This window comes from Monodelphis domestica, chromosome 3, assembly GCF_027887165.1.
Source record: "Monodelphis domestica isolate mMonDom1 chromosome 3, mMonDom1.pri, whole genome shotgun sequence".
Classification (NCBI taxonomy): domain Eukaryota; kingdom Metazoa; phylum Chordata; class Mammalia; order Didelphimorphia; family Didelphidae; genus Monodelphis; species Monodelphis domestica.
In genome coordinates this window covers 45,346,405-45,373,452 of record NC_077229.1, presented here as the reverse complement: position 1 = coordinate 45,373,452, position 27,048 = coordinate 45,346,405, and the positions used below count along the sequence as shown (strand labels likewise).

The 27,048-nt window shown below is 44.7% G+C and overlaps 1 protein-coding gene across 15 annotated transcripts in view; it reads left to right on the top strand.

The window, feature by feature from the left end:
- The window catches only part of CAMKK2 (calcium/calmodulin dependent protein kinase kinase 2), an 88,306-nt gene that overhangs the window by 32,787 nt on the left and 28,471 nt on the right, over positions 1-27,048 (top strand). For all 15 annotated transcript variants that reach the window (XM_056821782.1, XM_056821778.1, XM_056821791.1 and 12 more), the window contains exons 2-7: positions 5,440-5,967; positions 15,967-16,014; positions 17,358-17,411; positions 19,961-20,012; positions 22,018-22,151; positions 23,915-23,951. In XM_056821782.1, coding sequence (XP_056677760.1) covers positions 5,440-5,967; positions 15,967-16,014; positions 17,358-17,411; positions 19,961-20,012; positions 22,018-22,151; positions 23,915-23,951 — 853 coding nt within the window. The remainder of the gene's footprint in view (positions 1-5,439; positions 5,968-15,966; positions 16,015-17,357; positions 17,412-19,960; positions 20,013-22,017; positions 22,152-23,914; positions 23,952-27,048) is intronic.

Genomic DNA, 27,048 nt, shown 5'->3' with positions numbered 1-27,048 from the left:
ATTGAACCCAGGTCTTTCTGACACTTATACCAATGTTCTATCCGTGGTTGCCAATCACAAATGTCCTCATTCTGCCTCCTGCACTCTGAAATCAGTTAGTCAATAATTAAGTGCCTACTGTGTACCCAGCACTGTACCAGTTCCTGTGGGCCTTTCTGGATTTCTTTAACTTCATAATTTTGACTTTCTTCCAGTGTCATGATTATACAACCCATCCAGGGCCCTCAGCCTGTTTGAGGGTTCCATAGGGCATCCCTCCCCCTCAGACCCTGTGGACAGCATTGCCTGGAGGCTCTGTTCTGGGGAAAGAGAAAGCTACTTTGGAAGGGGCTGGATAGCTGCCTGACACAAGCTGGTGATGAGTGGCATGCCCGCGCCATGCCCGCGCCATGCCCGTGCCTGTGCCCGGGAGGCAGAGTTTTCTCCCAATCCCTTCCTTGAACACTCTGGTGAGGCATCAGTCTCTCTGGCCCAACTAGAAGGGAGGAGGGGGAGGTAGATAGTGTCAAGGTCACCAGCTCCAGGGACAATCTCTATTTGGTTTCCTGGAAAAAGCCCTGAGATTATTCTGTGACATAAGGGCACTTAGCCCATTGGGAAGGACTCCTGATGGAGGTGTTTAAAACTCTGCATCCTCCATGACCAGGCCTCCATGATCTGTTAATGCTGGGCTAGTCCCAAGAATGGCTCTTGGAAGGAGCCTTAGATTGGCCTCAGAAGACCTGGACTTGGGTTCGAAGACTTGGACAAATCACTCTGTTTCTCTGGAACTTAGTTTCCTCATCTGTAAAATGAAAAGATCGCACTGACTATCTGCTAAGGTCCCTTCCAAGCCCTAAATCTATGTTTCTATGAGATTCTTGGAGCAGCCAGATGATGAAGTGGATAAAGCATTGGACTTAGAGTCAGGAAGACTTGAGACACTAGCTGTGTGACCCTGGGCAAGTCACTTAACCCTATTGCCCTCCATTCCCTCCTTTGTCAAAAGAGCTTAAGAAGAAAATGGCAAATCACTCCACTATCTCTACCAGGAGGAGGCTGAAAGATTAAAATGAATATCCAATAACTCCAAGTACAATATTTTACAAGATTTATGAATCATCACTTGAAGTAGAGGAAATAAAAAGAACAAAAGTAAAAGCCTGAGTAAAGAGAAGTTTTCCCAACCGTGTTAGCGGGAGAAGAGAGCAAGAGGCGGGTTACCGAAACTTTATCTCCAAAACTAGGGATGTAACATGAGGACGACAGTGGGATTCTGGGAAATGGAGTCCTGGGGTACAAAATTCCAATTACCCAAGCCCAAATGGAGTCACAAAGGGTCTAGACACAGCTGAAAAGACTGAGCAACAATATGAGATTCTCAGCCCTGGAAAAGACTTTAAAGGTTATTTTATCCTGACTTTCACTCATTCCTTCACTCTGCTTTCTCGACAAGCCATTATCCAGCCCTGGCTAAATGTTTAACAACTGGCTCTCTTAACAGGACACACTCTTAAGTGGAATCTGCATTATTAATATTTTCTTCTTTGCTTTCTTAAGTCTATCAGTCAACAAAAGAAATGAAGCTGTGATCTGTAGAGCACTTTGACACATACAGAGTACTTTGTCTCATTTTGTCCTCACAACAACCCTGGGTAGTAGTTGCTACATTTTACAGATTAGGAAATTGAGGCTGAGGGAGGTTGCGTAAATTGCCTAGAGTCACACAGTCAGTGAGTAGCTAAAGATGGATTTGAACTCAGGTCTTCCTGATACAAGACCAGAATGCTATCCAATGTGCCACCGCCTGGCTCCACACAATAAATCTGTACCTCTCAGGGGGTTTATTAAGTACTTATTGTTTGCCAGGCACTGTCAAGTGCTGAGGATATATATTATATATTTATATATTCTGCCTGCCTAAATGCCAAGTTTTATGTGTGTGTGTGTGTGTATGCAAGCAAAACAAATCTTTGCCCCCTAGGAGCTCATGGGGGAGACAACATGTGGAAAAATTGTATACTCAAGATAAGTAGAGTAAGGGGCAACTAGGTGATGGATAGAGCCAGGCCTGGAGATGGAAAGTCCTGGGTTGAAATGTGGGCTCAGATATATCCTAGCTGTGTGACCCTGGGCAAGTCACTTAACCTTTATTGCCTGGTCCTTTACACTCTTCTGCTTTGGAACTGATACTTAACATTGATTCTAAGACAGAAGGGTTAAAAAAAAGGATACAAAATGTAGATGGACAGCACTTGGAGATCTGAGACTTCCTTTAAAGGTGGGCCATTTGGGGGCAGCTGGGTAGCTCAGTGGATTGAGAGCCAGGCCTAGAGATGGGAGGTCCTAGGTTCAAATTTGGCTTCAGACACTTCCCAGCTGTGTGACCTTGGGCAAGTCACTTAACCCCCTTTGCCCAGCCCTTACCACTCTTCTCACTTCCCAGCTGTGTGATCCTCAGCAAGTCACTTAGCCCCATTGCCTAGCCCTTGCCAGTCTTCTGTCTTGGAACCAATACACAGTAATGATTCCAAGACGGAAGGTAAGAGTTTAAAAAAAATAAAGGTGGGCCTTGAGCTGAGACTTGAAAAAAGACAGGGAAGTCAAGGTGAGGAAAGGGTCACTTTCTTTGATCTGGACCCAGCTGCCTGGTCCTCTCAGAGACACCATGCTCTCCTTCCACTCTCCTCTCCCTAGGCAGCACAGCCCTAAGATGTCCTTGTTCTTGAGTGCAAATTGATGATAATTTCCCTGCTGGAGAGAAAAAAAATCTCCATTGATGTTTTCTGCAGTGCTACCTTGGACCTTGATTTTTTTTTTTTCAAAAAGACTGCAGACTTGTCAGGCACAGGCAGGGGTGGGAAATCGATGAGAGGCTTCAAGCATTCTTTTTCGTGCCTATGTGAGAGCTTGAATGTCTGCTCTGAATGGTAAAATTTTGGGGGGAGGGGCCTATTTCCCTAGGCATCCTGTGTACTACCTGGGGGAGGTGAGCATTGGCTTTCAACCTCATTTTATCTTGGGTAGAAATTCACATGCAGGTTATTAGGATCTCCGAGGGGCTAGAGGCATATTCTAGGGTAGAAAGATTTAGGAAGGCATCTGGGCAGGCAGAAGCCCTGGTGACCAGCTGCCCTTCTCCCTGGGCTGTCCATTTCCTTTTCCCTTTCTTCCCTTTGAACCACAGCCAAGGGTGAGGGGAGTCTGGCCCCAGTTGGAGCAGGTGTGATGGCAAGGAAATTGCCCAGATGGGTTGCCATTGGGTGTCAACTTCTTTTCTATATTTAGTTGCTAGCTCCTTGAAACCTGCATCGATGATACATCATCCTTTTGGGATTTGATTGTGGGCCAGTCATTTAACTTTTTTGAGCCTCAATTTCTGGGTCTGTAAAATGGGGATAATAATGCCAGTATTATCTATCTAGTTATTTGCATGCTATCTCTGCCCTTAGACTGAGAGCAGGGACCACATTTGCCCTTCTTTGAGTCCCCAGACTTTGGCAGCATAATAAATCTTTCATAAATGCTTCACAAAAGACTGACTGACTGCCCCTCAGGGTAGTTATGAGGTTTGATTGGGATTCAAAGCATTTGTTAAGTGTCTACTATGTGCCAGGCGTCAGAAATATAGAGACAAAACCAAAACAGTGCTCTATCCTCAAGGAGCTTATGTTCTGCTGATAAGAAAATAGAAAATATAAGCAAGATAAAGACAAAGTAATTTTGAGGTAGGAAGAATGAACAACTCTGGGCATTTATCCAAAGATTCCAAAAGGCTGAGCTAAGGAGGAAAAGCATGGGGGGGCACAGCTTGGGCAAAGATTTGGAGGGAGGAGATGGACTTTTGTAGAGTAGGAACAGAGTAGGAATCTTCAGGGTCCTTGAAAGGGAATTATGTATAATTAGCTTGGAAAGGGAGGTTGAACCCAGATTATGAAGGGCTTTAAATTCCATTCACAGAACTTGGTGCTTGATTTTGGAGGCAATAAGGGACCAGTGGCATTTGTTGGAACCATCAGACCCATGCTTCAGTATGATCATAGTTTATGAGGGTGTGGCACAGTGGACAGAGCTCTGGGCCTATGAATTAGTAAGACTTGAGTTCAAAGACGTCCTTAGCCACCTGTGTGACTTGGGGCAAATCAGGTAACCTCTTTGCCTGTTTCACTAACTGTAAAATGGGGATAATAACACTTATCCTTTCAGGGTTGTTATGAAGATCAAATGAGATCTTTATTGTAAAGTACTTAATATAGTGCCTGGCCATTGGTACTCAATAAACATTTCTTTCTTTCCTTCCTTGCTTCCTTCCTTGCTTCCTTCCTTGCTTCCTTGCTTGCTTCCTTGCTTCCTTGCTTCCTTCCTTCCTTGCTTCCTTCCTTCCTTGCTTCCTTCCTTGCTTCCTTCCTTCCTTCCTCCCTTCCTCCCTCCCTCCCTTCCTCCCTCCCTCCTTCCTTCCTTCCTTCCTTCCTTCCTTCCTTCCTTCCTTCCTTCCTTCCTTCCTTCCTTCCTTCCTTCCTTCCTTCCTTCCTTCCTTCCTTCCTTCCTTCCTTCCTTCCTTCCTTCCTTCCTTCCTTCCTTCCTCCCTTCCTCCCTCCCTCCCTCCCTCTTTCCTTCCTTCCCTTCCTCCCTCCCTCCCTCCCTCTTTCCTTCCTTCCTTGCTTCCTTCCTTCCTTCCTTCCTTCCTTCCTTCCTTCCTTCCTTGCTTCCTTGCTTCCTTGCTTCCTTGCTTCCTTCCTTCCTTCCTTCCTTCCTTCCTTCCTTCCTTCCTTCCTTCCTTCCTTCCTTCCTTCCTTCCTTCCTTCCTTCCTTCCTTCCTTCCTCCCTTCCTCCCTTCCTCCCTTCCTTCCTTCCTTCCTTCCTTCCTTCCTTCCTTCCTTCCTTCCTTGCTTCCTTCCTTCCTTCCTTCCTTCCTTCCTTCCTTCCTTCCTTCCTTCCTTCCTTCCTTCCTTCCTTCCTTCCTTCCTTCCTTCCTTCCTTCCTTCCTTCCTTCCTTCCTTCCCTCCTTCCCTCCTTCTCTCCTTCCCTCCTTCCCTTTCTCAATTTGGCAGCTGTGTATGGGATGGATTGCAGAGGGAACATGATGTGTGTAAAGTATTTTGTAAGCTGTAAAGTCCTACATAAATGCCTTTTCTTTCTGCCCCCTGTATCCAACACTATGGCATTCCCACGGTTGGTGTTTAATAATTGAGTTAGAGGGGATCTTGAAAGTCATTAGTCCAAGCACCTCATTTTACAGATAAGGGAGTTGAGGCCTGGAGATATTAAGTGACCTGCCCAAGGTCATGCAGGTGGCAAGTGACCTTTGTAATGCTGGAATGTCCGTGAGCTGGAAGAACCAAATGCGCTTTGCTGACTTGGAGTAGTTTTTGGCCTCTCCTACGAGGCACCAGGTTGAGATTGCAGGGACCCTCCTGGTGTGCATGGCTGGGCAGTGCTCACACTCTCTTCTGTCCCCAGGTCAGAGCTGGCAGATGGGAGAGCCCCAGCAGACTGGATGAAGCCGGCGTGGGCACCATGTCATCATGCGTCTCTAGCCAGCCCGCCCCCACCCCCTCGGAGAGACCTGCATCTCGGGATGAGAACCCAAAGTCCCGTGAGGCCCTTCACGGGCTCTCGTCCCTGAGCCTCCACCTGGGCAGCATGGAGTCCTTCATTGTGGTGACTGAGTGTGAGCCTGGCTGTGCCAGTGGGGCGCAGGGCCAGGACCAGCCGGAGGAGCAGATGGAGCAGGGCGGGGAGGAGGAGGAGGTTGTCCAGGCACCCACAGACCCCGGGCCCCAGGCCCGGCCCCATCTCTCTAGCCGCAAGCTGTCCCTGCAGGAGCGGTCCCAGGCCACCCCGTCCCCTGGAGGGAGTGGGAGTGTCAACGGCCGCTTTATCTACCCCTCTCTGCCCTACTCTCCAGTCAGCTCGCCCCAGTCCTCTCCCCGGCTGCCCCGCAGGCCCACAGTAGAGTCTAGACACGTCTCTATCACCGGGATGCAGGTAAGAGGAGGGGTTGGGCATCCTTTTCCCCTTTCGCCATGTCTCCTTGTCCTTTTTCTTTAGTGATGATCAAGGGGTGGGAAGAGTTGAGTTCTTATAGGATCCTGGGACCTCAGAAGCTGTCTTAGAACATCCCCATTTTGTGGATAAAGAAACTGAGGTAGGAGGAGAAATGACTAGTCTCAGAATCACACAGCTAGCAAGTATCTGAGGTGAGATTTGATTCTAAGCCCAGCGCCACCACAGGGCAGCTCCTCTTCCTCCTGCCTCTGCCTCTGAGTTCAAATCCTGACTCAAATATTTAACTACCTCTGTGGTCCTGGGGAAATCACCTAAATTCTCCCAGCTTCACTTTCCTTTGCTATAAAATGGGGTAATAATACCTCACAGGGCTATTGTGAGGACCAGGTGAGATATAACTGATGTAAAACGCTACATGGATATTAGCTGTTACTATTATCCAACCCCTCATTTTACAGAGGGGGAAACTGAGGCCAAGACAGATTAACGGAACTAGTCCAGGGCTAGTCACACAAGTAGCAGGTTGCCAAGCTGGGAGTTGAACCCAGGTTCCCAGGCTTCCATACAAAGCTTAGACAAGAGTGGTCCTTGCCCCTTGGGGAGTTCCAAGCTGGTAGAATGAAAAGTCCCCAAAAGCAAGGCCTGGCACCTCACATGGCACGATGCCTGGCACACAGAAGGGGCTTGTTGGATTGGCTTGGATAGAACATCAGCAGAGACATCACTTTGGCATTTACTTTAGCTTCCCAATACACTGAGTGTGTGCTGCCTGTTAGAACCATGTCAGATCTGAAGGGGAAAGGTGTTCTCTGCTAGAGCAATCACGGAAGGCTTCCTGGAGGAGATTGTGTTTGAGATGGACTTTAAAGGGTGTCTGGGAATTAGCTGGCAAAGGCAAGGAGGAAAGGAGGGCATCCCAGTCATAGGGAAGAGCCTGGGCATAATCCTGTGAGAGCACAGCCAATGTTCATGGAATGATCTAGTGTGGATAGAGGGTCAGAGGCATGGAAGGAAGTTATCGACTGGGAGAGCGAGGTAGTCTCAGGTTAGGGGGAGTCTGAACTTTCCTCAGTAGGCAAGAGAGAGCCACGGAAGATTTTTGAGCACAGGAGTCATGCTGCCATGTCTATTTGTAAGAGTGATTGATAATCATTATTTTTAACCCTTACCTTCTGTCTTAAAATCCTTAATAGGTACTGATTCCCAGGCAGGAGAGTGGTCAGGGCTAGTCAGTGGGGGCTAAATGACTTGTCCAGGGTCACACAGCTAGTTAAAAAAACCCCAACAACTCTTACCTTCTGTCTTGCAATCAGTTTTAAATATTACTACTAATAATAAATAATCTAAGTATCAATTAATATATCAAATAATAAAATTAACTAATAATCTAAGTATAAATTCTAAGGCAGGAGAGTGGTTAGGGCTAGTCAGTGGGGGGCTAAATGACTTGCCCAAGGTCATGTAGCTAGCTTTAGAAAAAAACCCCAACACTTACCTTCTGTCTTGTAATCATTTAAAAATATTACTACTACTAATAAATAATCTAAGTATCAATTAATATATCAAATAATAAAATCAACTAATAATCTAAGTATAAATGCTAAGGCAGGAGAGTGGTTAAGGCTAGTCAATGGGGGGCTAAATGACTTGCCCAAGGTCATGTAGCTAGCTTTAGAAAAAAACCACAACACTTACCTTCTGTCTTGTAATCATTTTAAAATATTACTACTACTAATAAATAAACTAAGTATCAATTAATATATCAAATAATAAAATCAACAAATAATCTATGTATCAATTAATATATCAAATAATAAAATCAACTAATAATCTAAGTATAAATTCTAAGGCAGGAGAGTGGTTAGGGCTAGTCAGTGGGGGGCTAAATGACTTGCCCAAGGTCATGTAGCTAGCTTTAGAAAAAAACCCCAACACTTACCTTCTGTCTTGTAATCATTTTAAAATATTACTACTACTAATAAATAAACTAAGTATCAATTAATATATCAAATAATAAAATCAACAAATAATCTATGAATCAATTAATATATCAAATAATAAAATCAACTAATAATCTATGTATCAATATATCAAATAATAAAATCAACTAATAATCTAAGTATAAATTCTAAGGCAGGAGAGTGGTTAGGGCTAGTCAGTGGGGGGCTAAATGACTTGCCCAAGGTCATGTAGCTAGCTTTAGAAAAAAACCCAACACTTACCTTCTGTCTTGTAATCATTTTAAAATATTACTACTACTAATAAATAATCTAAGTATCAATTAATATATCAAATAATAAAATCAACAAATAAGCTAAGTATCAGTTCTAAGACAAGAGAGTGGTCAGGACTATTCAGTGGGGGCTAAGTGACTTGCCCAGGGTCATCTAGGAAGGGTCTGAGGCCAGATCTGAACCCAGGACCTCCCAACTCCAGGTCTGGCTCTCAATCCACTGAGCCATCCAGCTGCCCCATGATTGATTATTTGTGAAGGACAGATTAGAAGAGGGAGCATGGAGAAGCCATTGTTGTATTGTCTAGATCGGTGGCGTTGGGGCTAGTAGCTTTGAGAACAGAGCATCAGGGCCAGATGGGAGCCCCAATGCAGAAGGGGGATCCCAAGGATGGGAAAGGAAAGAGCCTAGACTTTCCAAGACATGAATGGAAGAGACTGTGAATGGGGATTCCACGGGCTGAAAAGGAAGCTTGGGATGGGGAGAACTTTTGGCTGCATGTGGAGGGAAAGCTAGATAGCTGGAGATCATCTAATCCAATCCCATTTTACAGATGAAGAAACAGAGGCTTAGAAGGGGTTGGGTAGCCCCTTTTTCCAGGTCCCAGGGAAGTAGCAGATCAGGAATTCAAGGCCAGATCTGCTGACTTCAAAGCCATAATTTTCCCCGTTACATGTAATGCTTTGCGTGGGAAGTTCAGATGATTATATTTCCAGTTTAATGAATTCCTCCTCCACTGTCGCCGCCCCCACAACCTGACCTGAATTTCCTGGGTATGGTTCCTTGAAGGCTCAACTTGGGGGCTTCCACTGAGCTCTGGGACTCCATGGCTCAGCCCTGCAGATCCTTGGCAGAATGGGTTAGCGCTCCCCAGAATTCGGTTAAGCAATCCTGGGACCCTTCCTTGAGGATTCTCTTTTTCAGACAGAGGGAAGGAATGGGATCAAGAACAGATGCTGAGTGAACAGCAGAGCCAGGAGGAGATTAAGGGCTCTCTGACTCCCTAGATCCACCCTCCAAAGCTCCCAATTAAGCCACCCACAGTGTGATACCACGGAAAACAGTCCAGTTCTGGAGTCAGAAGCCCTGGGTTCAGATTCAACCTTGCCCCTGCGTCACCCTGGGTAAATCATTTACCTGCCCCAACGTTTCTCAAATGAGCAGTAGATGTTTGGACTAGATGGCCTCCAAGGTCTCTTCTGGTCTAGGATCCTACATATCAGTCACCTCCAACTCTTCGTGACCCATTTTGGGGTTTTCTTGGCAGAGGTACTGGAGTGGTTTATCATTCCTTCTCCAGCTCATTATACAGAAGAGGCAACCTGCCCATGAGCTACAAAGTGTCTGAGGCCAGATTTGAACCCAGGTCTTCCTGGCGCTCCATCCACCGTGGCACCTCGCTGCCCCAGGATCCCAAGTTCTGGCTCTTACTCCCTTTGTGACTTTAGGCAAATCACTTCATTTCTCTGGTCCTCATTTTTCTCATCTCAGATATGAAGAGGTTTGGTGTAATAGGAATCTCTGGTCCAAATTAACTGTGTCACAAAAGCCCTTTTCAGATGCCCCATCACAGCATGGAAGTGACTCTGGGGCTGGCGCCTGAGCCTCCCCCTGGCCCAGTTCCATGTTGTTCATTAGCGACTCATTCATCCTCTTTCTTGAGTGCGAGGAGAAACTTCAGTGTTTGCTTCAAACTGGGTTTCCCTTATAGTTACCAAGTGCTCCATTCTTTCTCACGGGGACCAAGAGTTTGCAATTATTCATTATTGGATAATAATAATAATAGCCAACATTTTTATAGCATCGACAGTGTGCCAGACACTGGGCTAGGGGCTCATTTGATCCTCACAAGAATCCTGGGAGGCATTTATCATCCCCATTTTATAAATAAAGAAACGAAGGCAGACAGAGGTTAAGTGACTTGCCCAGGGTCACACAGTGAGGAAGAGTCTGGGGGTGTATTTCAATTCGGATCTCCTTGACTCCAAGCCTAGCACTCTGTACTATGGTGCCCCCTAGCTGCCCCTGTTTTCTCATAATCTTCCATCACTTATTTTTTGGGAATGGCTTTTCTTATTATATATTTGTTACTCGGCAATATATCTTGTATATCAGACACTTGCCATAGATGTTCGATACAAAATTTCCCCCCAGTTTACCACCTGCATCCTAGTTGCATTACTTTGGTTTCTGCAGAAGTGTTTTAATTTCATATAATCAGAATTATCCATTTTATCTTATATTTATCTACCCCTTGTTTGGTTATTAATAAGAATAGTTATATATAATAATATCACATTTCTAGCTAATAATAACTTTATTATTATATAAAATAACATCACATTTCTACCAATAATAATAGCTATACTGTTAATGTCACATTTCTAGCTAATAATAATAGCTTTATTATATATGACAGCATTGCATTTCTAGCTAATAAAAATATTGGCTATATTATTATATAAAATATTACTTTTCTACTTAATAATAATAGCTCTAATGTTATCTATAAAATATATTTCTAGCTAATAATAATAGTTACATTGTTATACATATATCACATTCCTAACTAACAACAATAATAGTGATATTCTTATTAAAATATAATTCTAGCTAATAACTATTATATATAATATTGTATTTCTAGTTAATAATAATAGCTTTATTGCTTTGTATATAGTATCACATTTATAGCTAGTCATACCTGTGTTTTCATATATAAAAATATCACTTCTAGTTAATAATAATAGCTATATTATTATATATAAGAATATATTTCTAGCTAATAACAAGTTACATTGTTATACATATATCACATTTCTAGCTAATAATAACTATTGATATATGTTTAAAATATTGTATTCTAGCTAATAATAGCTTTATTGTTATATATAATATTACATTTATAGCTAATAATATCTATATATTCATATATGAAAATAACATTTCTAGCTAAGAATAATAGCTACATTGTTATATATAAAAATATATTTCTAGCTAAGAATAGTTATATTGTTATACGTATAATATCACATTTCTAGCTAATAATAATAATAGCTATATTGTTATATATAAAATAATGTATTTCTTGCTAATAATAATAGTAACAGAAGCCTTTTAAGTTTAGATCTGTTCCTTCCGGGCTCTGGGTGTTGTTTGTCTCCATCCAGAAAAGCTAGTCCTTAAGGAAGGGCCCTGAGATTGTTTGATCCAATTCTGGGGAGAGCTCTAACCCATTCTGGAAAAGTTTGGGGTGGCATCTGCAGGGCCAGCCATGAAATCCCAGAGTAATTGGAAGCTCCAAGTTCAGCCTTCAAGGAAACACGCAGGAAATTCAGGCCAGGTTGGGCTGGAGGGAATTAGGGGTTTGGGGGGCCGTGGAGGAGGACTACATTAACTTGTGCGATCCACCCCAAACTGCTGGGAAATACATGCTATTATTTGTTGCTCATTTATTTTTTAATTGTTCTGACTCTTCACAATCCCATTTGGGATTTTCATGGCAAAAATACTGGAGTGGTTGGCCATTTCCTTCTCCAGCTCATTTGACAGATGAGGAAATGGAGACAAGAAGGATTAAATGACTTGCTCAGGGTCACACAACTAATTTGCCATTTCCTTCTCCAGCTCATTTGACAGATAAGGATACTGAGACAAACAGGGTTAAGTGACTTGCCCAGGGACACACAGCTAGTTTCCCATTTCCTTCTCCAGATTATTTTATTTATTTATATTTCATAACTTTATTCCATATTTATAACAATACAGGCAACTATTTGGTGATATAGAAAATTACTGCTACAATCACAAAATATTCACTTAAAAGTTCATTTCCAGGAAAATGGCTCCTTTTACTTCTAGATCATCCTTCAGCTTATCTTGATTTTATTTATGTTGTTTTTGTTTGGCTTTTTTAACTCAAGAGCAATTTGAGGAGTCAGACAGTCATCTGGGTGTCCAATCTCCGTCCCACACTTCTTGATGAAAAGAAAGGGATGTCACGATGAAAATGTTTGGTATTTTCCATCCAACCATCTATTATAAAAGTATCACTCTGCAAGCATTTAGTTATGAAAAAAGGTAAACAAGAAAACTCACAATTTTTCTTTAAGAAAGTCCAAGATTACAATAAGGACATTTGTTAATCAGTACACAAGAATTCACCGTGGCCAGTTGCTTGTTCTTCTAATTGACAAATGTTTTTTAAAATCAGTAGCACAGGGGGCAGCTGGGTAGCTCAGTGGATTGAGAGTCAGGCCCAGAGACGGGAGGTCCTGGGTTCAAATGTGGCCTCAGACACTTCGTAGCTGTGTGACCCTGGGCAAGTCACTTGACCCCCATTGCCTAGCCCTTACCACTCTTCTGCCTTGGAGCCAATACACAGTATTGACTCCAAGACGGAAGATAAGGGTTTAAAAAAATCAGTAGCACATAGTTGTGTGACCCTGGGCAAGTCACTTAACCCCCATTGTCTAGCCCTTACCACTCTTCTGCCCTGGAACCAGTACACAGTATTGATTCTAAGGCAGAAAGTAAGGGTTTATTAAAAAATCAGTAGCACCAGTGAATAGGAAGTGGGCTTTAAGCCCCCTCATGTTCTTACAGTAAGCATTTTTGATATAACTAAAGACTGAAGTGTTATGCCACAGGAAATTCCAATCCGTGGATGCAAAGCCTCTTTATAGGTTATTTTCTGTTCTTGCTGAGGAACTTGAGAGGAACTGAGATACTCTTGTCACTCTCCAAATCCTCTAGTGTGATAAAAAATGGTGGTAGTTAGTCATTCAATTTCAGCTCCATTCTGGGGCTTTTTAAGGCAGATTCTTAGGTATTCCAGCTGATTTTAAAGATGAAAAAACTGAGGCAAACAGGGAGAAGTGACTTGCCCAGGGTCACACAGCTAGTAAGTGTCAGAGATCAGATTTGAACTCTGTTCTTCCTATCTTTAGACTTGTTCTTCTCTCCACTGTGCCACCCACCTAGCTGCCTCGGGTGCTATCATGGCTCCCATTTTGGTTGATGATAATCTTCATACTCTAAGAGGACCAACAGGATACCAGTAGGTGATGCCTTTTGACGTTGAGCACAAGTTGGATTTCAGGGAGGCAGAGTTGCACCAAGTCATCGGCCTCCCTCTTTCTTTTCCAAAGTCATCGCAATCTAGTGGCAAGACAAAAGTTAGGACTACCAGTAATGGCTTGGGATACAGTAGAAGACCTTGGCTTATCCCCATTTTAAAGTTCAGGAAACTGAGGCAGACATTTTAAGAGACTCGCTTAGGGTCACACAGCTAATGTGACCAGTGATCTACCAACTGTCTCCCTTAGAGTCCGACAGGGCCCTTGCTTGTACCTGGGGCCCATGGCATCTCTGGGATGGGCAAGAAATAGGACGGCAGCTGGAGGCTGAGATAACCAGCTGAACATTTTAGGATCTGCCCACAGAAAGTAGCAGTGGCCACTACAACAGAAGGAAGTAGGCTGTATGAGTGAAGCTTCCCTAATTGTGAGGTTGGGAGGAAGTCACTGTGATGCCTCTAGGGGTGGGAGGAAACTCAGGGGAGAAGGGCAGCCTGGGACTTTTCCTGGATCACAAGGCTTAAAAGAACCTCAGGAGAATTCTGGAGAGGGCTCGTTGTCACTCTTTTGCCTCCAAGTGTCTGGAGCAAAGAGCGGGAAAGTGACCCAAGCCTTAGCCAGGCCTCAGCCTCCTTTTACTTTATAGAGCAAGGTCCTTCAGTGCTTCAGTCCTTCAGTCCTTCCTTCAGCCCTTCAGTCCTTCAGTGCTTCAGTCCATCCTTCAGTCCTTCATTCCTTCAATCCTTCAGTGCTTCAGTCCATCCTTCAATCCTTCATTCCTTCAGTGCTTCAGTCCTTCCTTCAGTCCTTCAGGGCTTCAGCCCTTCAGTCCTTCAGTCCTTCAGTTCTTCAGTCCTTCCCTTTGGCCAAATGGGGGAAGCCAAGATTTCAGGCACAGGCTGATTTTGCTGCCGCTGAGTGACGTCAGATTGTGTTCTTGCCAAAGAGGTATCCGACTCTTTGAAAGAGGAATCCCTTTTCTAACTCAGTTTAAGCCCGCCTCTATTTTAGGGGGGCAACTCAGTGGCTCAGTGGATAGAGCTCCAGGCTGGAGATGGATAAATACATTTATAAATTAATAAGTATATTTATTTATAAAAGGAAACCAAGTATTCTGACATACAGTCCCTAGATAATAGGACCACAATCACGGAGACAGGACTGAAATGAGTGAACAACAATTTGAAGAAAGGGAAGGGAGCCAGGAGGTAGAGATGAAGAACATTCTGGGCATGAGGCACAGCCATGCCCGAGGCAGAGGTGGGATGTCCCATCAGGAGTGAGGAACAACTTGCAATATAATGCTAGATCTTGTAAGATCTTATAAGCCTAAAAGAGGATTTTAGATTGAATCCTGAGGGCAGTAGGGAGCCACTGGAGTTTACTGAGCAGGAGACACTGTTAAACCTAGATCACTAAGAGGTTAATTAACTTTTTTTTAAGCCCTCACCTTCCATCTTAGAATCAATACTAAGTATTGGTTCCAGGGCAGAATAACAGCAGAGGCTAGGCAATGGGGATTAAATGACTTGCCCAGGGTCACACAGTTAATTTGCCATTTCCTTCTCCAGCTCATTTGACAGATGAGGAAACTGAGGCAAGTAGGGTTAAATGATTTGCCACATAGCTAGTGTCTGAGATCAGATTTAAAATCAAGAAGATTTTCGACTTGGCACTGTAGCCACCCAGTTGCAATTTAGTGAGCATTTATTATGTATCAGGCACTGTCCTTGGTACTGAGGAGACAGAGACCAGACTGAGCCTAGGATACAGTAGAGGAGAGTGGGGCTTTGGAGTCACAGGATCTGAGGAATCCCAGCCGGGATTTAACTTCTGTTTCTTCCTCTGTGAAATGAGGGGGTGGATTTGCTGGCCCCCAAGACTCCTCCTAGCTCTAGATCTATGATTCCGGGATGTTCCAGACTGGGGACAAATCAGGAAGGACCGAGTTCAAATCTTGCCTCTTAGCCCCTGTTTTACCCAATTTCCTCACTTCTCAAATAAGGATAGTATTACCTACTTTTCAGAATGAGATATTTATAAAGTACTTTGTAGACCTCATAATACTTTATTGGGGTAGCAAGGTGGCCCAGTAGATAGTGATGGCCCTGGAATCAGGAGGACCTGAATTCAAATCCAGCCTCATTTACCAACTGCGTGACCTGGGAGAGTCACTTAATTCTGTTTATCTCAGTTTCCTTGTCTGTATGATAATCAGGAGAAAGAAATGGCAAACCACTCCAGTATTGCCAAGAAAACCCCCAATGGGGTCAAGAAGTGTCCGTTACAACTAAATCAACAAAAATGACAAAATAATAATAATAATCATTAGCTTAAGTTCTCTACCTTGCAAAAGATTCTGACAGGACAAGGGTGGTGACAAGTTTCTTTTTTATTTTCTTTCCCTTTAATGATCTCAGGTAGTATCAGCTGCTTTTTGGACCTTGTCTGACTTTCCTGTTCAAAGGATCAGGTTTGGGACACTTCTTGGGTATCCAGGAGGACTCTGAGGTTACCCCTAACTGCCTGTGCCTAGTCAGAGATGCCTTTTTTTAACTTTTATTTTTCCCAGTTAATAATCATTTATTTTCTCCCCCTTCCTCCCTCTTCCATCTCCCTTGATAGCTGCTTCTAATGTTTTTCCCCTTGTCTTCTCTCCACCACAGGACTGTGTACAGCTTAACCAATACACGCTGAAAGATGAGATCGGGAAGGTAAATAGAACAGGGAGAGTGGGACCTGTCAGTCTGGGCTGGTACTTCTAAGAGACTAGAGGGGGCTGAACAGGGGGAGGGAGATGGGAGGTGGGAGCAGAACTGGCTAAGGGTGAGGAAGGCTCCATTCAGTTTGATGCTGATGCTTTGGGTAGCCTTTCATTCCTTTCCTTCCTTCCTTCCTTCCTTCCTTCCTTCCTTCCTTCCTTCCTTCCTTCCTTCCTTCCTTCCTTCCTTCCTTCCTTCCTTCCTTCCTTACTTCCTTCCTTCCTTCCTTCCTTCCTTCCTTCCTTCCTTCCTTCCTTCCTTCCTTCCTTCCTTCCTTCCTTCCTTCCTTCCTTCCTTCCTTCCTTCCTTCCTTCCTTCCTTCCTCCCTCCCTCCCTCCCTCCCTCCCTCCCTCCCTCCCTCCCTCCCTCCCTCCCTCCCTCCCTTCCTTCCTTCCTTCCTTCCTTCCTTCCTTCCTTCCTTCCTTCCTTCCTTCCTTCCTTCCTTCCTTCCTTCCTTCCTTCCTTCCTTCCTTCCTTCCTCCCTCCCTTCCTTCCTTCCTTCCTTCCTTCCTTCCTTCCTTCCTTCCTTCCTTCCTTCCTTCCTTCCTTCCTTCCTTCCTTCCTCCCTCCCTCCCTCCCTACCTCCCTTCCTCCCTTCCTCCCTCCCTCTCTCCCTCCCTTCCCTCCCTCCCTCTCTCTTCCTCCTTTCCTCCTTCCCTAAGGCACAGAGGTTAAGTGACCCAGCTAGATTAAGCTATCTAATACAATCTGAAGTTGGATTTGATTTCGGGTCTTCCTGACTCTGAAGTCCTGATTGCTATATATGTCACAACTTCCTGGTAGCTGCAGCATCACCTTCCCATTAGAAGGACAGCCCATTATTTCATATGAGGGGAGGCAGATCAATTCTGTTTTCATTGCCTTTAGTGAGGAGCCCAAAGTATGTTTATGGCTTCATACATGGAGCTGGGGGAGATGCAGAAAGATGAGAGGGAGAAAAGACACCCAGAGGAAAGAATAACATCCTGGGCTGTGTGTCATTAAGACTGACCTGAGAGCTCAGCTCAGCCACCTGTGAATGGTAGGGAGTGGGTAGGAGTGGTCAAGGAGGGCCGCTTGGGGTTGGGTTTGAGCAGGACCTTGGAGGGTGGGTGGGAGATGGAGAGGTGCATGTCCTGGGGATGGCAGCTGTGACCATCACAGGTCTGTAGTAGGACTGGGCCAGGCTGCATCTAGACCAGGCTGGCCAGAGGAATTCTCAGACACTAACCCTGCCCTCTGGCCCCTGCCCAGGGGAAGCTGGGAGAGAGGACTCTGGTGGGGTGGAGTCTCATGGAATATTCTCCTTTATCCAGGGTTCCTACGGAGTGGTCAAGCTGGCTTACAATGAAGACGACAATACTTACTATGTGAGTACCCGGCTCCCTACCCTCCTGGAAGTCTGGGACAAGAATGACTTTTCCTGCACCGAACACAATGTCCTTGCTCTTTGCTCTGCTTAAGCTCATCCAGCCCCCCTCATTTTATGGATGAGGAAACTGAGGCCCAGGGAGATGAAGAGACTTAGGATAAGATCATGGACTTAGAAATGGAAAGGAGGGGCCCTCTGAGCCACCCCTCAACTTACAGATGAGGCAACTGAGGTCTAGAGATGGTGACCCGATCAGACCATTGTTGTGTCCCCAAGTCCTCCTCTGTCCTCAGTTTACCAACAAACAAATGGAGATCCACAGAAGTTATAGCACCATAAATTTAGAGTGGGAAGGGATCCTAGAGGCCGTGGAATTCAACTTTTCATTTTACAGATGAGGAGACTGAGGTCCATGGAGGCCCTAGGGCCATAAATTTAGAGCAGGAAGAGACCATAGAGGAAAGGGAATTCAACCTTTCATTTTACAGATGAGGAGACTGAGGTCCATTGAGGCCCTAGGACCATACATTTAGAGCGGGAAGAGACCATAGAGGAAAGGGAATTCAACTTTTCATTTTACAGATGAGGAGACTGAGGTCCACAGAGGTCATCCAGCTATTAAGTGTCTGAAGTGGTATTTGAACCCAGGTGTCCTGGGCTTCAAGTCTAGCTCTCCAAGCAATGAAGCCCACCCAGTATTTCAATGTCTCCTTCTCCTTAAATCTCTTACATCTCCACAAGTCCTGGCCCTGCTGTTTTGAAAACCATCAATCAGCACGAAACCCTGATTGTTTATGCACACTTTGAACATGAGGGAGAAAATACCTGGGTTGGAGATTGTTCTCCCTTGTAATATTGAATACGAAATGACTTGATGTCATCAAGGACCCCCCGCAGACCTTCGCTTCTTAGGATGGGGAGGCAGGAGCCCTTCCTTCCCAACTTAGCTAGGTTCTACCTGGGACAGCAGCCCTTTCTTGAGACTTTCCGGTCTGGGGGACCTGCCAGGGAGCTGCCTTGGAAGACCCTGTGAGCACTCCCAGGCCCTCGGCTGGCATCGGGAATTCTTTTCACCAATTGGCCTGACCACCCAGCGTTCCCAGAGCTTATCGGGGGCTTAACAGGCTGCAGTATCAAAGAATGTTCAAGCTGGAGGGTTTTCTGAGGTCACCTAGACTCAGATTTAGAGCTGGAAGAGACCTCAGAGTCTAGGACCCTCATTTTACTGATGGAGAAACTGAGGCGCTGGATAGAGCATGCCCTGAGTCAATGGGGGGTTATTATTATTATTGTTATTATTTAAACCCTTACCTTCTGTCTTGGAATCAGTACTGTGTATTAACTCCAAGGTAGAAGAGTGGTAAGGGCTAAGTAATGGGGGTTAAATGACTTGGCCAGGGTCACACAGCTGGGAAGTGTCTGAGATAAAGTTTGAACCCAGAACCTCCCATCCCTAGGCCTGACTCAAACCACTGAGCTACCCAGCTTCCCCTGTTTGGGGGTGGGGTTATTATTAACCAAATGTCAAAGCTAGTTTTTGAGCTTGGGACCAGTGAGGACAAGTCCAACTCTCTTTTCCACTGAACCACAGCAAGGGAGACAGAATCTTTGGTTTGCTGCTTTACTACTTATGATGTCTCTGGGACTCTTGTTTCCTCCTTGGTAAAATGAAGAATTTGAAATAATAATAATAGCTAGCATTTATAAAGTACTTTAAGGTCTGTAAAATGCTCTGTACACATTATCTATTTAATCCTTCCAACAACTTTGAGAGGTAGATGCTCTAATTGTCCCCATTTTACAAATGAGGCAACTGAGGCTGAGAGTGACTTGGCCAAGGTCAGACAACTAGTAAAGACTCCAGAAAGCAGTTGAACTCAGGTCTTCCTGACCCCAAGTCTAACACTAGACACAGAGCCATCCAGTTGCCCAAGAGTGAGAACCTCTGAGGACCTTTCAAGCTCCAAAGCGATGATGATGATGATAATAATAATAATAATAATAGCTAGCATTTACATGTTACCATAAGATATGCAAAATGCTTTACACGTGTGATCTCATATGGTCTTAGGAGCCATAGAATGATAGGCTTCTCTGATGGAACCAACCCTCTGGATTCATAAAGTGGTTTTGTCCCCATTTTTACAGATGGGGAAACTGAGGCACAGCCAAAGGAAAGGATTTTCTGAAGTCATACAATGAGCAGTCACAGAGACTACAACCCTCAGGGCTCCTAATCCCCAAGTCCTGGCTCTTTTCTCCTAGACCACACCATCTCTCAGTGGATGGATGTTTTTTAATAGTCTCCCCCGAAGTCCGTCTCCCTTGGCCCCTTTATTTGACAGGAAATCCTACCCTTTGGAGCTTCCCACCAGCCTGGAAGGGTCTGTCCGAGCGTTACTATGCTTTCTGTGCTCAGATCAGGGCTGTGGGGGTCTGGGGAGGGCTAGGGCTTAGCATGAGGATCCTGGGATAGAAGCAGAATCCACATCCCCCATTGGAGCATCCCCCAACAGTAACCAGGGCCTTGGGGCTTCTTTCTTCCAGGCCATGAAGGTGCTTTCCAAAAAGAAGCTGGTGCGGCAGGCGGGCTTCCCACGTGAGTATGAGGGAGTTAAATGGTTCAAGGGAGGATGGGCAGGGCACCCTGTGCAGGGAGAGACAGGGGCAGAGGAGGAGACTGGACGGGAGATGTTCTTGGTCAGTTTGGCCTGCCTTGTTCCTTCCTTTGGCCTCCTCTTCACCCCCTCCCTCTCCTTGGCCTTCACCTCCCGTTTCCCCTTGGCTTCAATGCTACTCCTTGGCCAGCTAGCTGCCTTTATGGCCATTGGAACAAATTGTTCTCATCCTCCCATTCCACTGGGGGAAGTCTTCACGTGCTTGGGGTGGACATTCTCCTCACTCACTGCCAGTTCTGAGGTCTGTTGGGAGCCTGGTTTATTCCACCTGTCGAGAAGGTTTCACTGGTCTATCTATGGCTGCTGTGCATTCTGTACCTTCTTGGAGCCACAAGTGAGAGTTGGGCGAAAGGTAGACCCCGAAGGTGGATGAGCAGCCTGAAAAGGGGTTGGCAAGCTCTTACATCAGAGGTGCCAGTCCTCCCCAAACACCCTGGAGATTCCTCTCTCCTTGACCTCTACACCCCTCCTTTCTTTTGGTCTCTATCTCCTCCCTTTTCCTCTTGGCCTCTACACTTCTTCACATTAGCCTCCATCTCCTTTCTTTTCCTCTTGGCTCCCTTCTATCCCTCTTTCCCTTGGCATCCTCCTTCCCTTTCCTCTTGGCCTCTACATTTCTTCTTCACATTAGCCTCCATATCCTTTCTTTTCCTCTTGGCTCCCTTCTATCCCTCTTCCCCTTGGCATCCTCTTTCCTTTTCCTCTTGGCCTCTACATTTCTTCCTCACATTAGCCTCCATATCCTTTCTTTTCCTCTTGGTTCCCTTCTTTCCCCCTTCCCCTTGGCATCCTCCTTCCTTTTCCTCTTGGCCTCTACATTTCTTCTTCACATTAGCCTCCATATCCTTTCTTTTCCTCTTGGCTCCCTTCTATCCCCTTGGCTGCTACATTCCTCTTTTCCCTTGGCCTCTACCTCCTTCTTTCTTCTCGTGACCTCTCCATCCCCTTTCCTTTGGCCTCCACCTCCTCCCTTTTCTTCTTGGCTCCCCTCTATCCACTTTCTCCTTGGCCTTCACCTCCTCCTTTCTCTTCTTGGCCTCCACACCCCTCCTCCTCACCTCTCTATCCACCACTGGAAGTAGCACAGAAGGGGAAAAATTAATAATTTTGTTACTACCTTGTTCAATTTTATATCCACTTAAAAGTAACTGTACCACATGTAACAAGCTCTATATACAGTCATCTTATTGCTCCATTGTTGGTCCAGTGATTATGTTTACTCATTATTATTCATAAGCAAAAGAAAATTGAAAAAACATTGAAGAAAAGGAAAGTTTCCACTTCCCCTCCATCCCCCCAATGTATAGACAACTGGGTAATATAGAGTAGATGGAAGCCCCATCAGTCTTAATGTAGCCTCAGATGACCTTGGTTTTCTTGGCCGCCATATTGAACTTGTAGTCCACTAAAATTTCTAGGCTTTTTTTCAGTTAAATGGTTATCTGTGTCCCCTGTCCTCCTCTCTTGTTCTAATGTAGGTGATTTTTTTAAACCCAATTCCTTCTAAATTTCATTTTCTTAGACTTGAGCCAGTGTTCCGGCCTGCCCCACATCATCCAATGCTTCAGAAGGCGGAACTATTGAAGCAAGGATGGGCTATCAGCAGGCCAAGATGGGAGGGTGGGGATGGCATTCCATAAAGAAGTGTCTGAAAAAGGAACAGGGACAGGAGAGGCTGGAATGTACCATGTGTAAATAGCAATAATGGGAAACTGGGCCCTGAAGGTCTCTTGGTACCAGGCTGTGCCTAGGATTCCATGATCAGGAGTTTGATCGCCACTGAACAGAATTGTCCGAGGTGGCTGAGCAGGGCAGAGCTCCCATTATCATGGCTTCCCATTTCCAGACTTTCTTTCTGGAATGACTAACTCTTCCTCCAGCCTCAAAAGCTCCTCATAGGGTGTCGTGTTTGCTTTTCCCCATCAGGTCGCCCCCCACCCCGTGGCACCAAACCCGCCTCGGAAGGCTGCATCCAGCCCAAGGGTCCCATTGAACAGGTCTACCAAGAGATTGCTATTCTCAAAAAGTTGGACCATCCCAATGTGGTGAAGCTGGTGGAGGTGAGACACCTGGAAAGTGGGAGGAGAAGGACGAGGGCAGAGCAGCTTTGAGATCATGGAGCCAGAACACAAATGAGAGCCTAGTTTAGGAGACCTGGAGATTATGGCATGGTTTGGAACCTGAGGTTCTACCCAAGAACAGAAGCTACAGGCGTCTGCTAACGAGCAAATCTACAATGGCAAAGGACAAAACACTTTCTTTAAAAAAAGTAAATTTGGGGAACAGCTGGGTGGCTCAGTAGATGGAGATCCAGGCTTAGAAACAGGAGGTCCTGGGTTCAAATCTTGTCTCAGACCCTTCCTAGCTGTGTGACCCTGGGCAAGTCATTTAATCCTTACCACTCTTCTGCTTTGGAACTCATACTTAGTGGCTATTCTATGACAGAATGTAAAGGTTTAAAAATAAATATTTATTGCTTTTATTTAAATATTAACTACATTTTCCAGTGTAGCCCTCCTATCGTCCTTTCAGAGAACCATTTTCTCATGACAACGAATAAAAAAAGTGGGAAGAAACAGTTTAGCAAAACTAGCATCTCAGCAGCTGTTATATGCAGTATTATATATCTGAGGTCCTCCACCTCTGCAAAGAAGTTTGGGGAGGAGAGGGGCAGGGAGGCCAAAATACTTTGGACAACTATTAATCAATCATACAGATGGGAATTTATCTGCTCTAATAATAAACGTTAGGTGGTGCAGTGGAGAGTGCTGGGCCAAGAGTTAGGAAGACCTGAGTTCAAATCTAGCCTCAGACACTTCCTAGCTGTGTGATCCTGGGCAAGTCACTTAACCCTATTTGCCTCAGTCTCCTCATCTGTAAAAATGAGCTGGAGAAGGAAACGGCAAACCACTCCAGTATCTATCCCAAATAGGGTCACAAAGAGTCAGATTTGCCTGAAATGACTCAACAACAACAATTATTCTCTGGTCTTGAGAACTGGATCTTGATGCATTTGTCAAGAGACAGTGTGGTGTGATGGATAGAGCATTGGCCTTGGAATTAGGGAGACTGGATTCAAGTCCTGCTTTAGACATTTCTCCCGCTGTGTGACCTTGACTTCTCTAGGCTTCAGTTCTTTAAGATGGGAGAACCTCAAAGGCCCTTTCCAGGTCTATATCTATTATCTGATAATCTTGCGGAAAAGGTATCAAAAGTCGTTTTCACTGGGCAGTATTTTGCTGACCCCTTGCCTGAGAACCTCTCTACTTGGGGACAGGACGTGGGGCCACGTGACCCCTCCAGGTCCTGCTTAGCTTCATTTTGATGCTGAAATTTGATTTTATCAATGTAGGAAACTCCTTTTGCTACCTCTGAGGCTTGGTAGGTAAGTCCTAGGGAGGTTTCTGGGCCCCCAAGGAGTTAAGAGACTCGTCCAGAGATTATATAGCCACCCTGTGAGTGGAGGGATCTGACCCAGGTCTTACTGACTACAGATAGTTTTCTCCAATCTATATATATCACTGTGTAACCTGGAAACTTTACAAACACAAAGAAGGACGGTGTGTGAGGGGAAGAAAGACAGAATTTGTGGGGCTTTCTGTGCTGGTTCTGGAAGTCTGAGTATGGCCCACTAGAGCTGGCCATGTTGGACCAGGAATGAGTTTTTAGATCCCAAGCCTTGGGCGAATGCCCAACAATTCCTCACGTCCCTGTCTTCAGTATGGAGAGTGTAGTGAACCTGCCACTAAAGCTCAGACTGACCTTATGCCCTCTCCGCTCTCTTCTCTCCTAACTTTTCCCATTTTTGTGTCTTTCTTGACAGGTCCTGGATGACCCAAATGAGGACCATCTGTACATGGGTAAGAAAGCCACCTTTCTCTTCTGCTGGCCCCGTCTTGTGCCAGCCAAATTCCCAATGGCCTTTTCTCTTCTCCTTGCTGCGCTGGCCCCTTCATTTGTCACAATAACTCATGTTTCTTTGGTACTTAAAGGTTCTCTAGGCACTTTACACCCATCATCTCATTTGAGCCTTTTGACAACCTGGTGTGGAGTAGGAGCTATTATCATGCCCATTTTACAGATGAGCAAACAGAGACCTGGAACAGTTACTTGTTTATAGTCAGACAGCTAGTGAGTGTCTGGGGCAGGATTCAAATCTAGGTCTTCCTGATTCCAAGTGGGCAGCTCAGTATAGTGACGAAGTTCTGACTCTGAGAGCAGAGGACAGGCCAGGGAGAAGGAGCTGGACCTATGGTTTCTTTGGTATAGCGAACTCCCTTTACTCATGCAGATCAGCCCCTTCTTTGCAACTTACAGGACATTTAAGGGTTAAGTGACTTGTCATACAACCAGCATGTATCAAAGATGGGATTTGGACCCAGGCCCTCCTGGCTTTGAGGCCAGCTTTCTCTCCATTATACCTTTCATTGAGTCAGAGGACCTGGGCTCAGATCCTGACTCTGATATTCCCTGTATGACATTGGGCATTCTCTGTATTCCCCTCTCTGGTCCTCAATTTACTCATCTGCAAAATGATGATAAAAGCTAGGACTTCTACAGCACTTTAAGCTTTGTAAAGTGCCTTGCTCATAGGAGATCTCATTTGACCTTGGGAGGTAGATGAGGTGCTATTATTACCCACTATTTTTCAGATGAGGAAGCTGAGGCAGACTGCAGGTAAATGACTTGCCCAGGGTCATGGAGCTCTCTGTCTCTCTGTTTATCTATCTGTCTGTCTTTCTATCTATCCATCCATCTATCCATCCATCGATCCATCTGTCTATCCATCCATCCATCCATCCATCCATCCATCCACCCACCCACCCATCCATCCATCTATCATCCATCCATCCATCCATCCATCTGTCCATCATCCATCCATCCGTCCATCCATCCTTCCATCCATCCATCTATCCATCTATCTGTCTCTCTTTGTATCTACCTATCATCTGACTGTCTCTGTCTATATCTGTATACCTATGTATATATCTATAGCTGTATGTATATACATATATGTATACATATAAATATATAGAAAGAGAGAGAATGAGAGAAAGCAAGCAACCAGTGCCTAAGGCTGGATTTGAACTCAGAACTCCCTGACTCCATGTCTATGGGATACAGGGGAGGTTGGACCAAAAGGTCTCTGAGGTACCATCTAGAGCCCCATCAATGGACTTTTGAGATAGTAGAAGAAAGGCCCTATCCTCATGGAGATTCCAGTACAATAGGGGGCAACAGGGGCTAACAACCACTGTAACAATTTACTTTTTAAACCCTTACCTTCTGTCTTGGAGTCGATACTGTATATTGGTTCCAAGGCAGAAGATCAGTAAGGGCTAGGCAGTGGGGGTTAGGAGACTTGCCCAGGGTCATACAACTAGGAAGTGTCTGAGGCTAGATTTGAACCCAGGACTTTTCATCTCCAGTCTAGAGCTGCCTAACTGCCTCTGTAATCTACTTTTACTTATTGGTGCTGACAAGAAGGAAGGAAACATGTGTTTAAGTGCCTACTAAGGACTTTATGAATATTATCTCATCTGATTCTTACAACTGGACAATAGGTGATATTATTATTCTCATCTTACAGATGAGGAAACTGAGGCAGAGAGTTAAATGATTAGCCCAGGGTCACACAACTAGTAAGTGGTAAAGGCTGGATTTAAATTCTGGTCTTCCTGACTACAAAACCAGGGCTCTCTCTACTGCACTACTTTGCCGATTCTCTTAACGGACTAAAGTCCCAGGTGATTAAAAAAAAAAAAGCACACATAGAAAAAACCATGGACAGTCCTTTCTGTTGGAAGTGGGGCTGCGTTCCGGATCATGTCGCTTTTCTGTGTCCATCTTTCTGGTTGTGTTTGAATTGGGCTGATATGAAAATGAACTTGTATTTCCTGAGTGTGCTGAATAGCAGAGGGCAGGGAGGACTCGATGTCCCGGGAGTGGAGAGGAGAGTGGGCACGAGGGAGAAGGCAGCAGCCATGGCTTTTGACACTGCGGATAATCTACACGGCAGGCTCATTGTACGGCATGCCAGATGGGACTTCAAAGCACTTGAGACTTGAATGAAAAAATTAACCAGAACAAATGTGTGTAGAGGAGTAGAGTCTCCCTGGGAAACTGGCTACATGGTCCAAAGATCCTGCCCTCACCCAAAGCATCTTGGGAAACTCCTCTCTGGAAATCCTAGCATCTCAGGGCTGGTGGGGACCTCAGACATCATCTAGCCTAAGATGGATGGAGGAAGTGGCCAAGTCTCCCTTCTACGACATCCTTCCCCACTGCAACTAAGAACTGGCCAGCCTCTGCTTAGAGATCTCTAGGCACGGGGCACTCGAGGGCTCCTGAAGCTGCCCAATTCTCTTATGGACAGTTTCCATTATTAGGGAATTTTTTCTTATAGGCAGCTAAAGGATCCAGTGGCTAGAGAGATAGACGTAGTAAATCCTGTGCTTAAATCTTGCCTTAGACATGTGCTAGTTGTATGACCTTGGCCAAGTCCCTTAACCTCTTTTGGCTTTTATGTCCTCATTTGTAAAATGGGAATTATAATGGCACATACCCCATAAAGTTATTGTGAGGATCAAATGAGTTAACACATATAAAGCACTTTGTAAACATTAATAAATTATATATATAGATATACAAGCTATTATTATTACATTATAACATCTCATCGCGTAATATAATATATAATGTAACATCACATAATGTAATAATATAATATATAACATAACATAATCTAACAACATAACAATATAACACAATAGAAAACAATATAATAGAATAGAATACAATTCAATGTAGCACAATGTAATATAATATAATCAATATAATAAAAATATAACAAATATAACAGCAAAATATACTGTAACAATACAAAACAATGTAATATAGTATACTATACTATAATGTAATATAACATAACATAATATCACATTGTATCATATATCA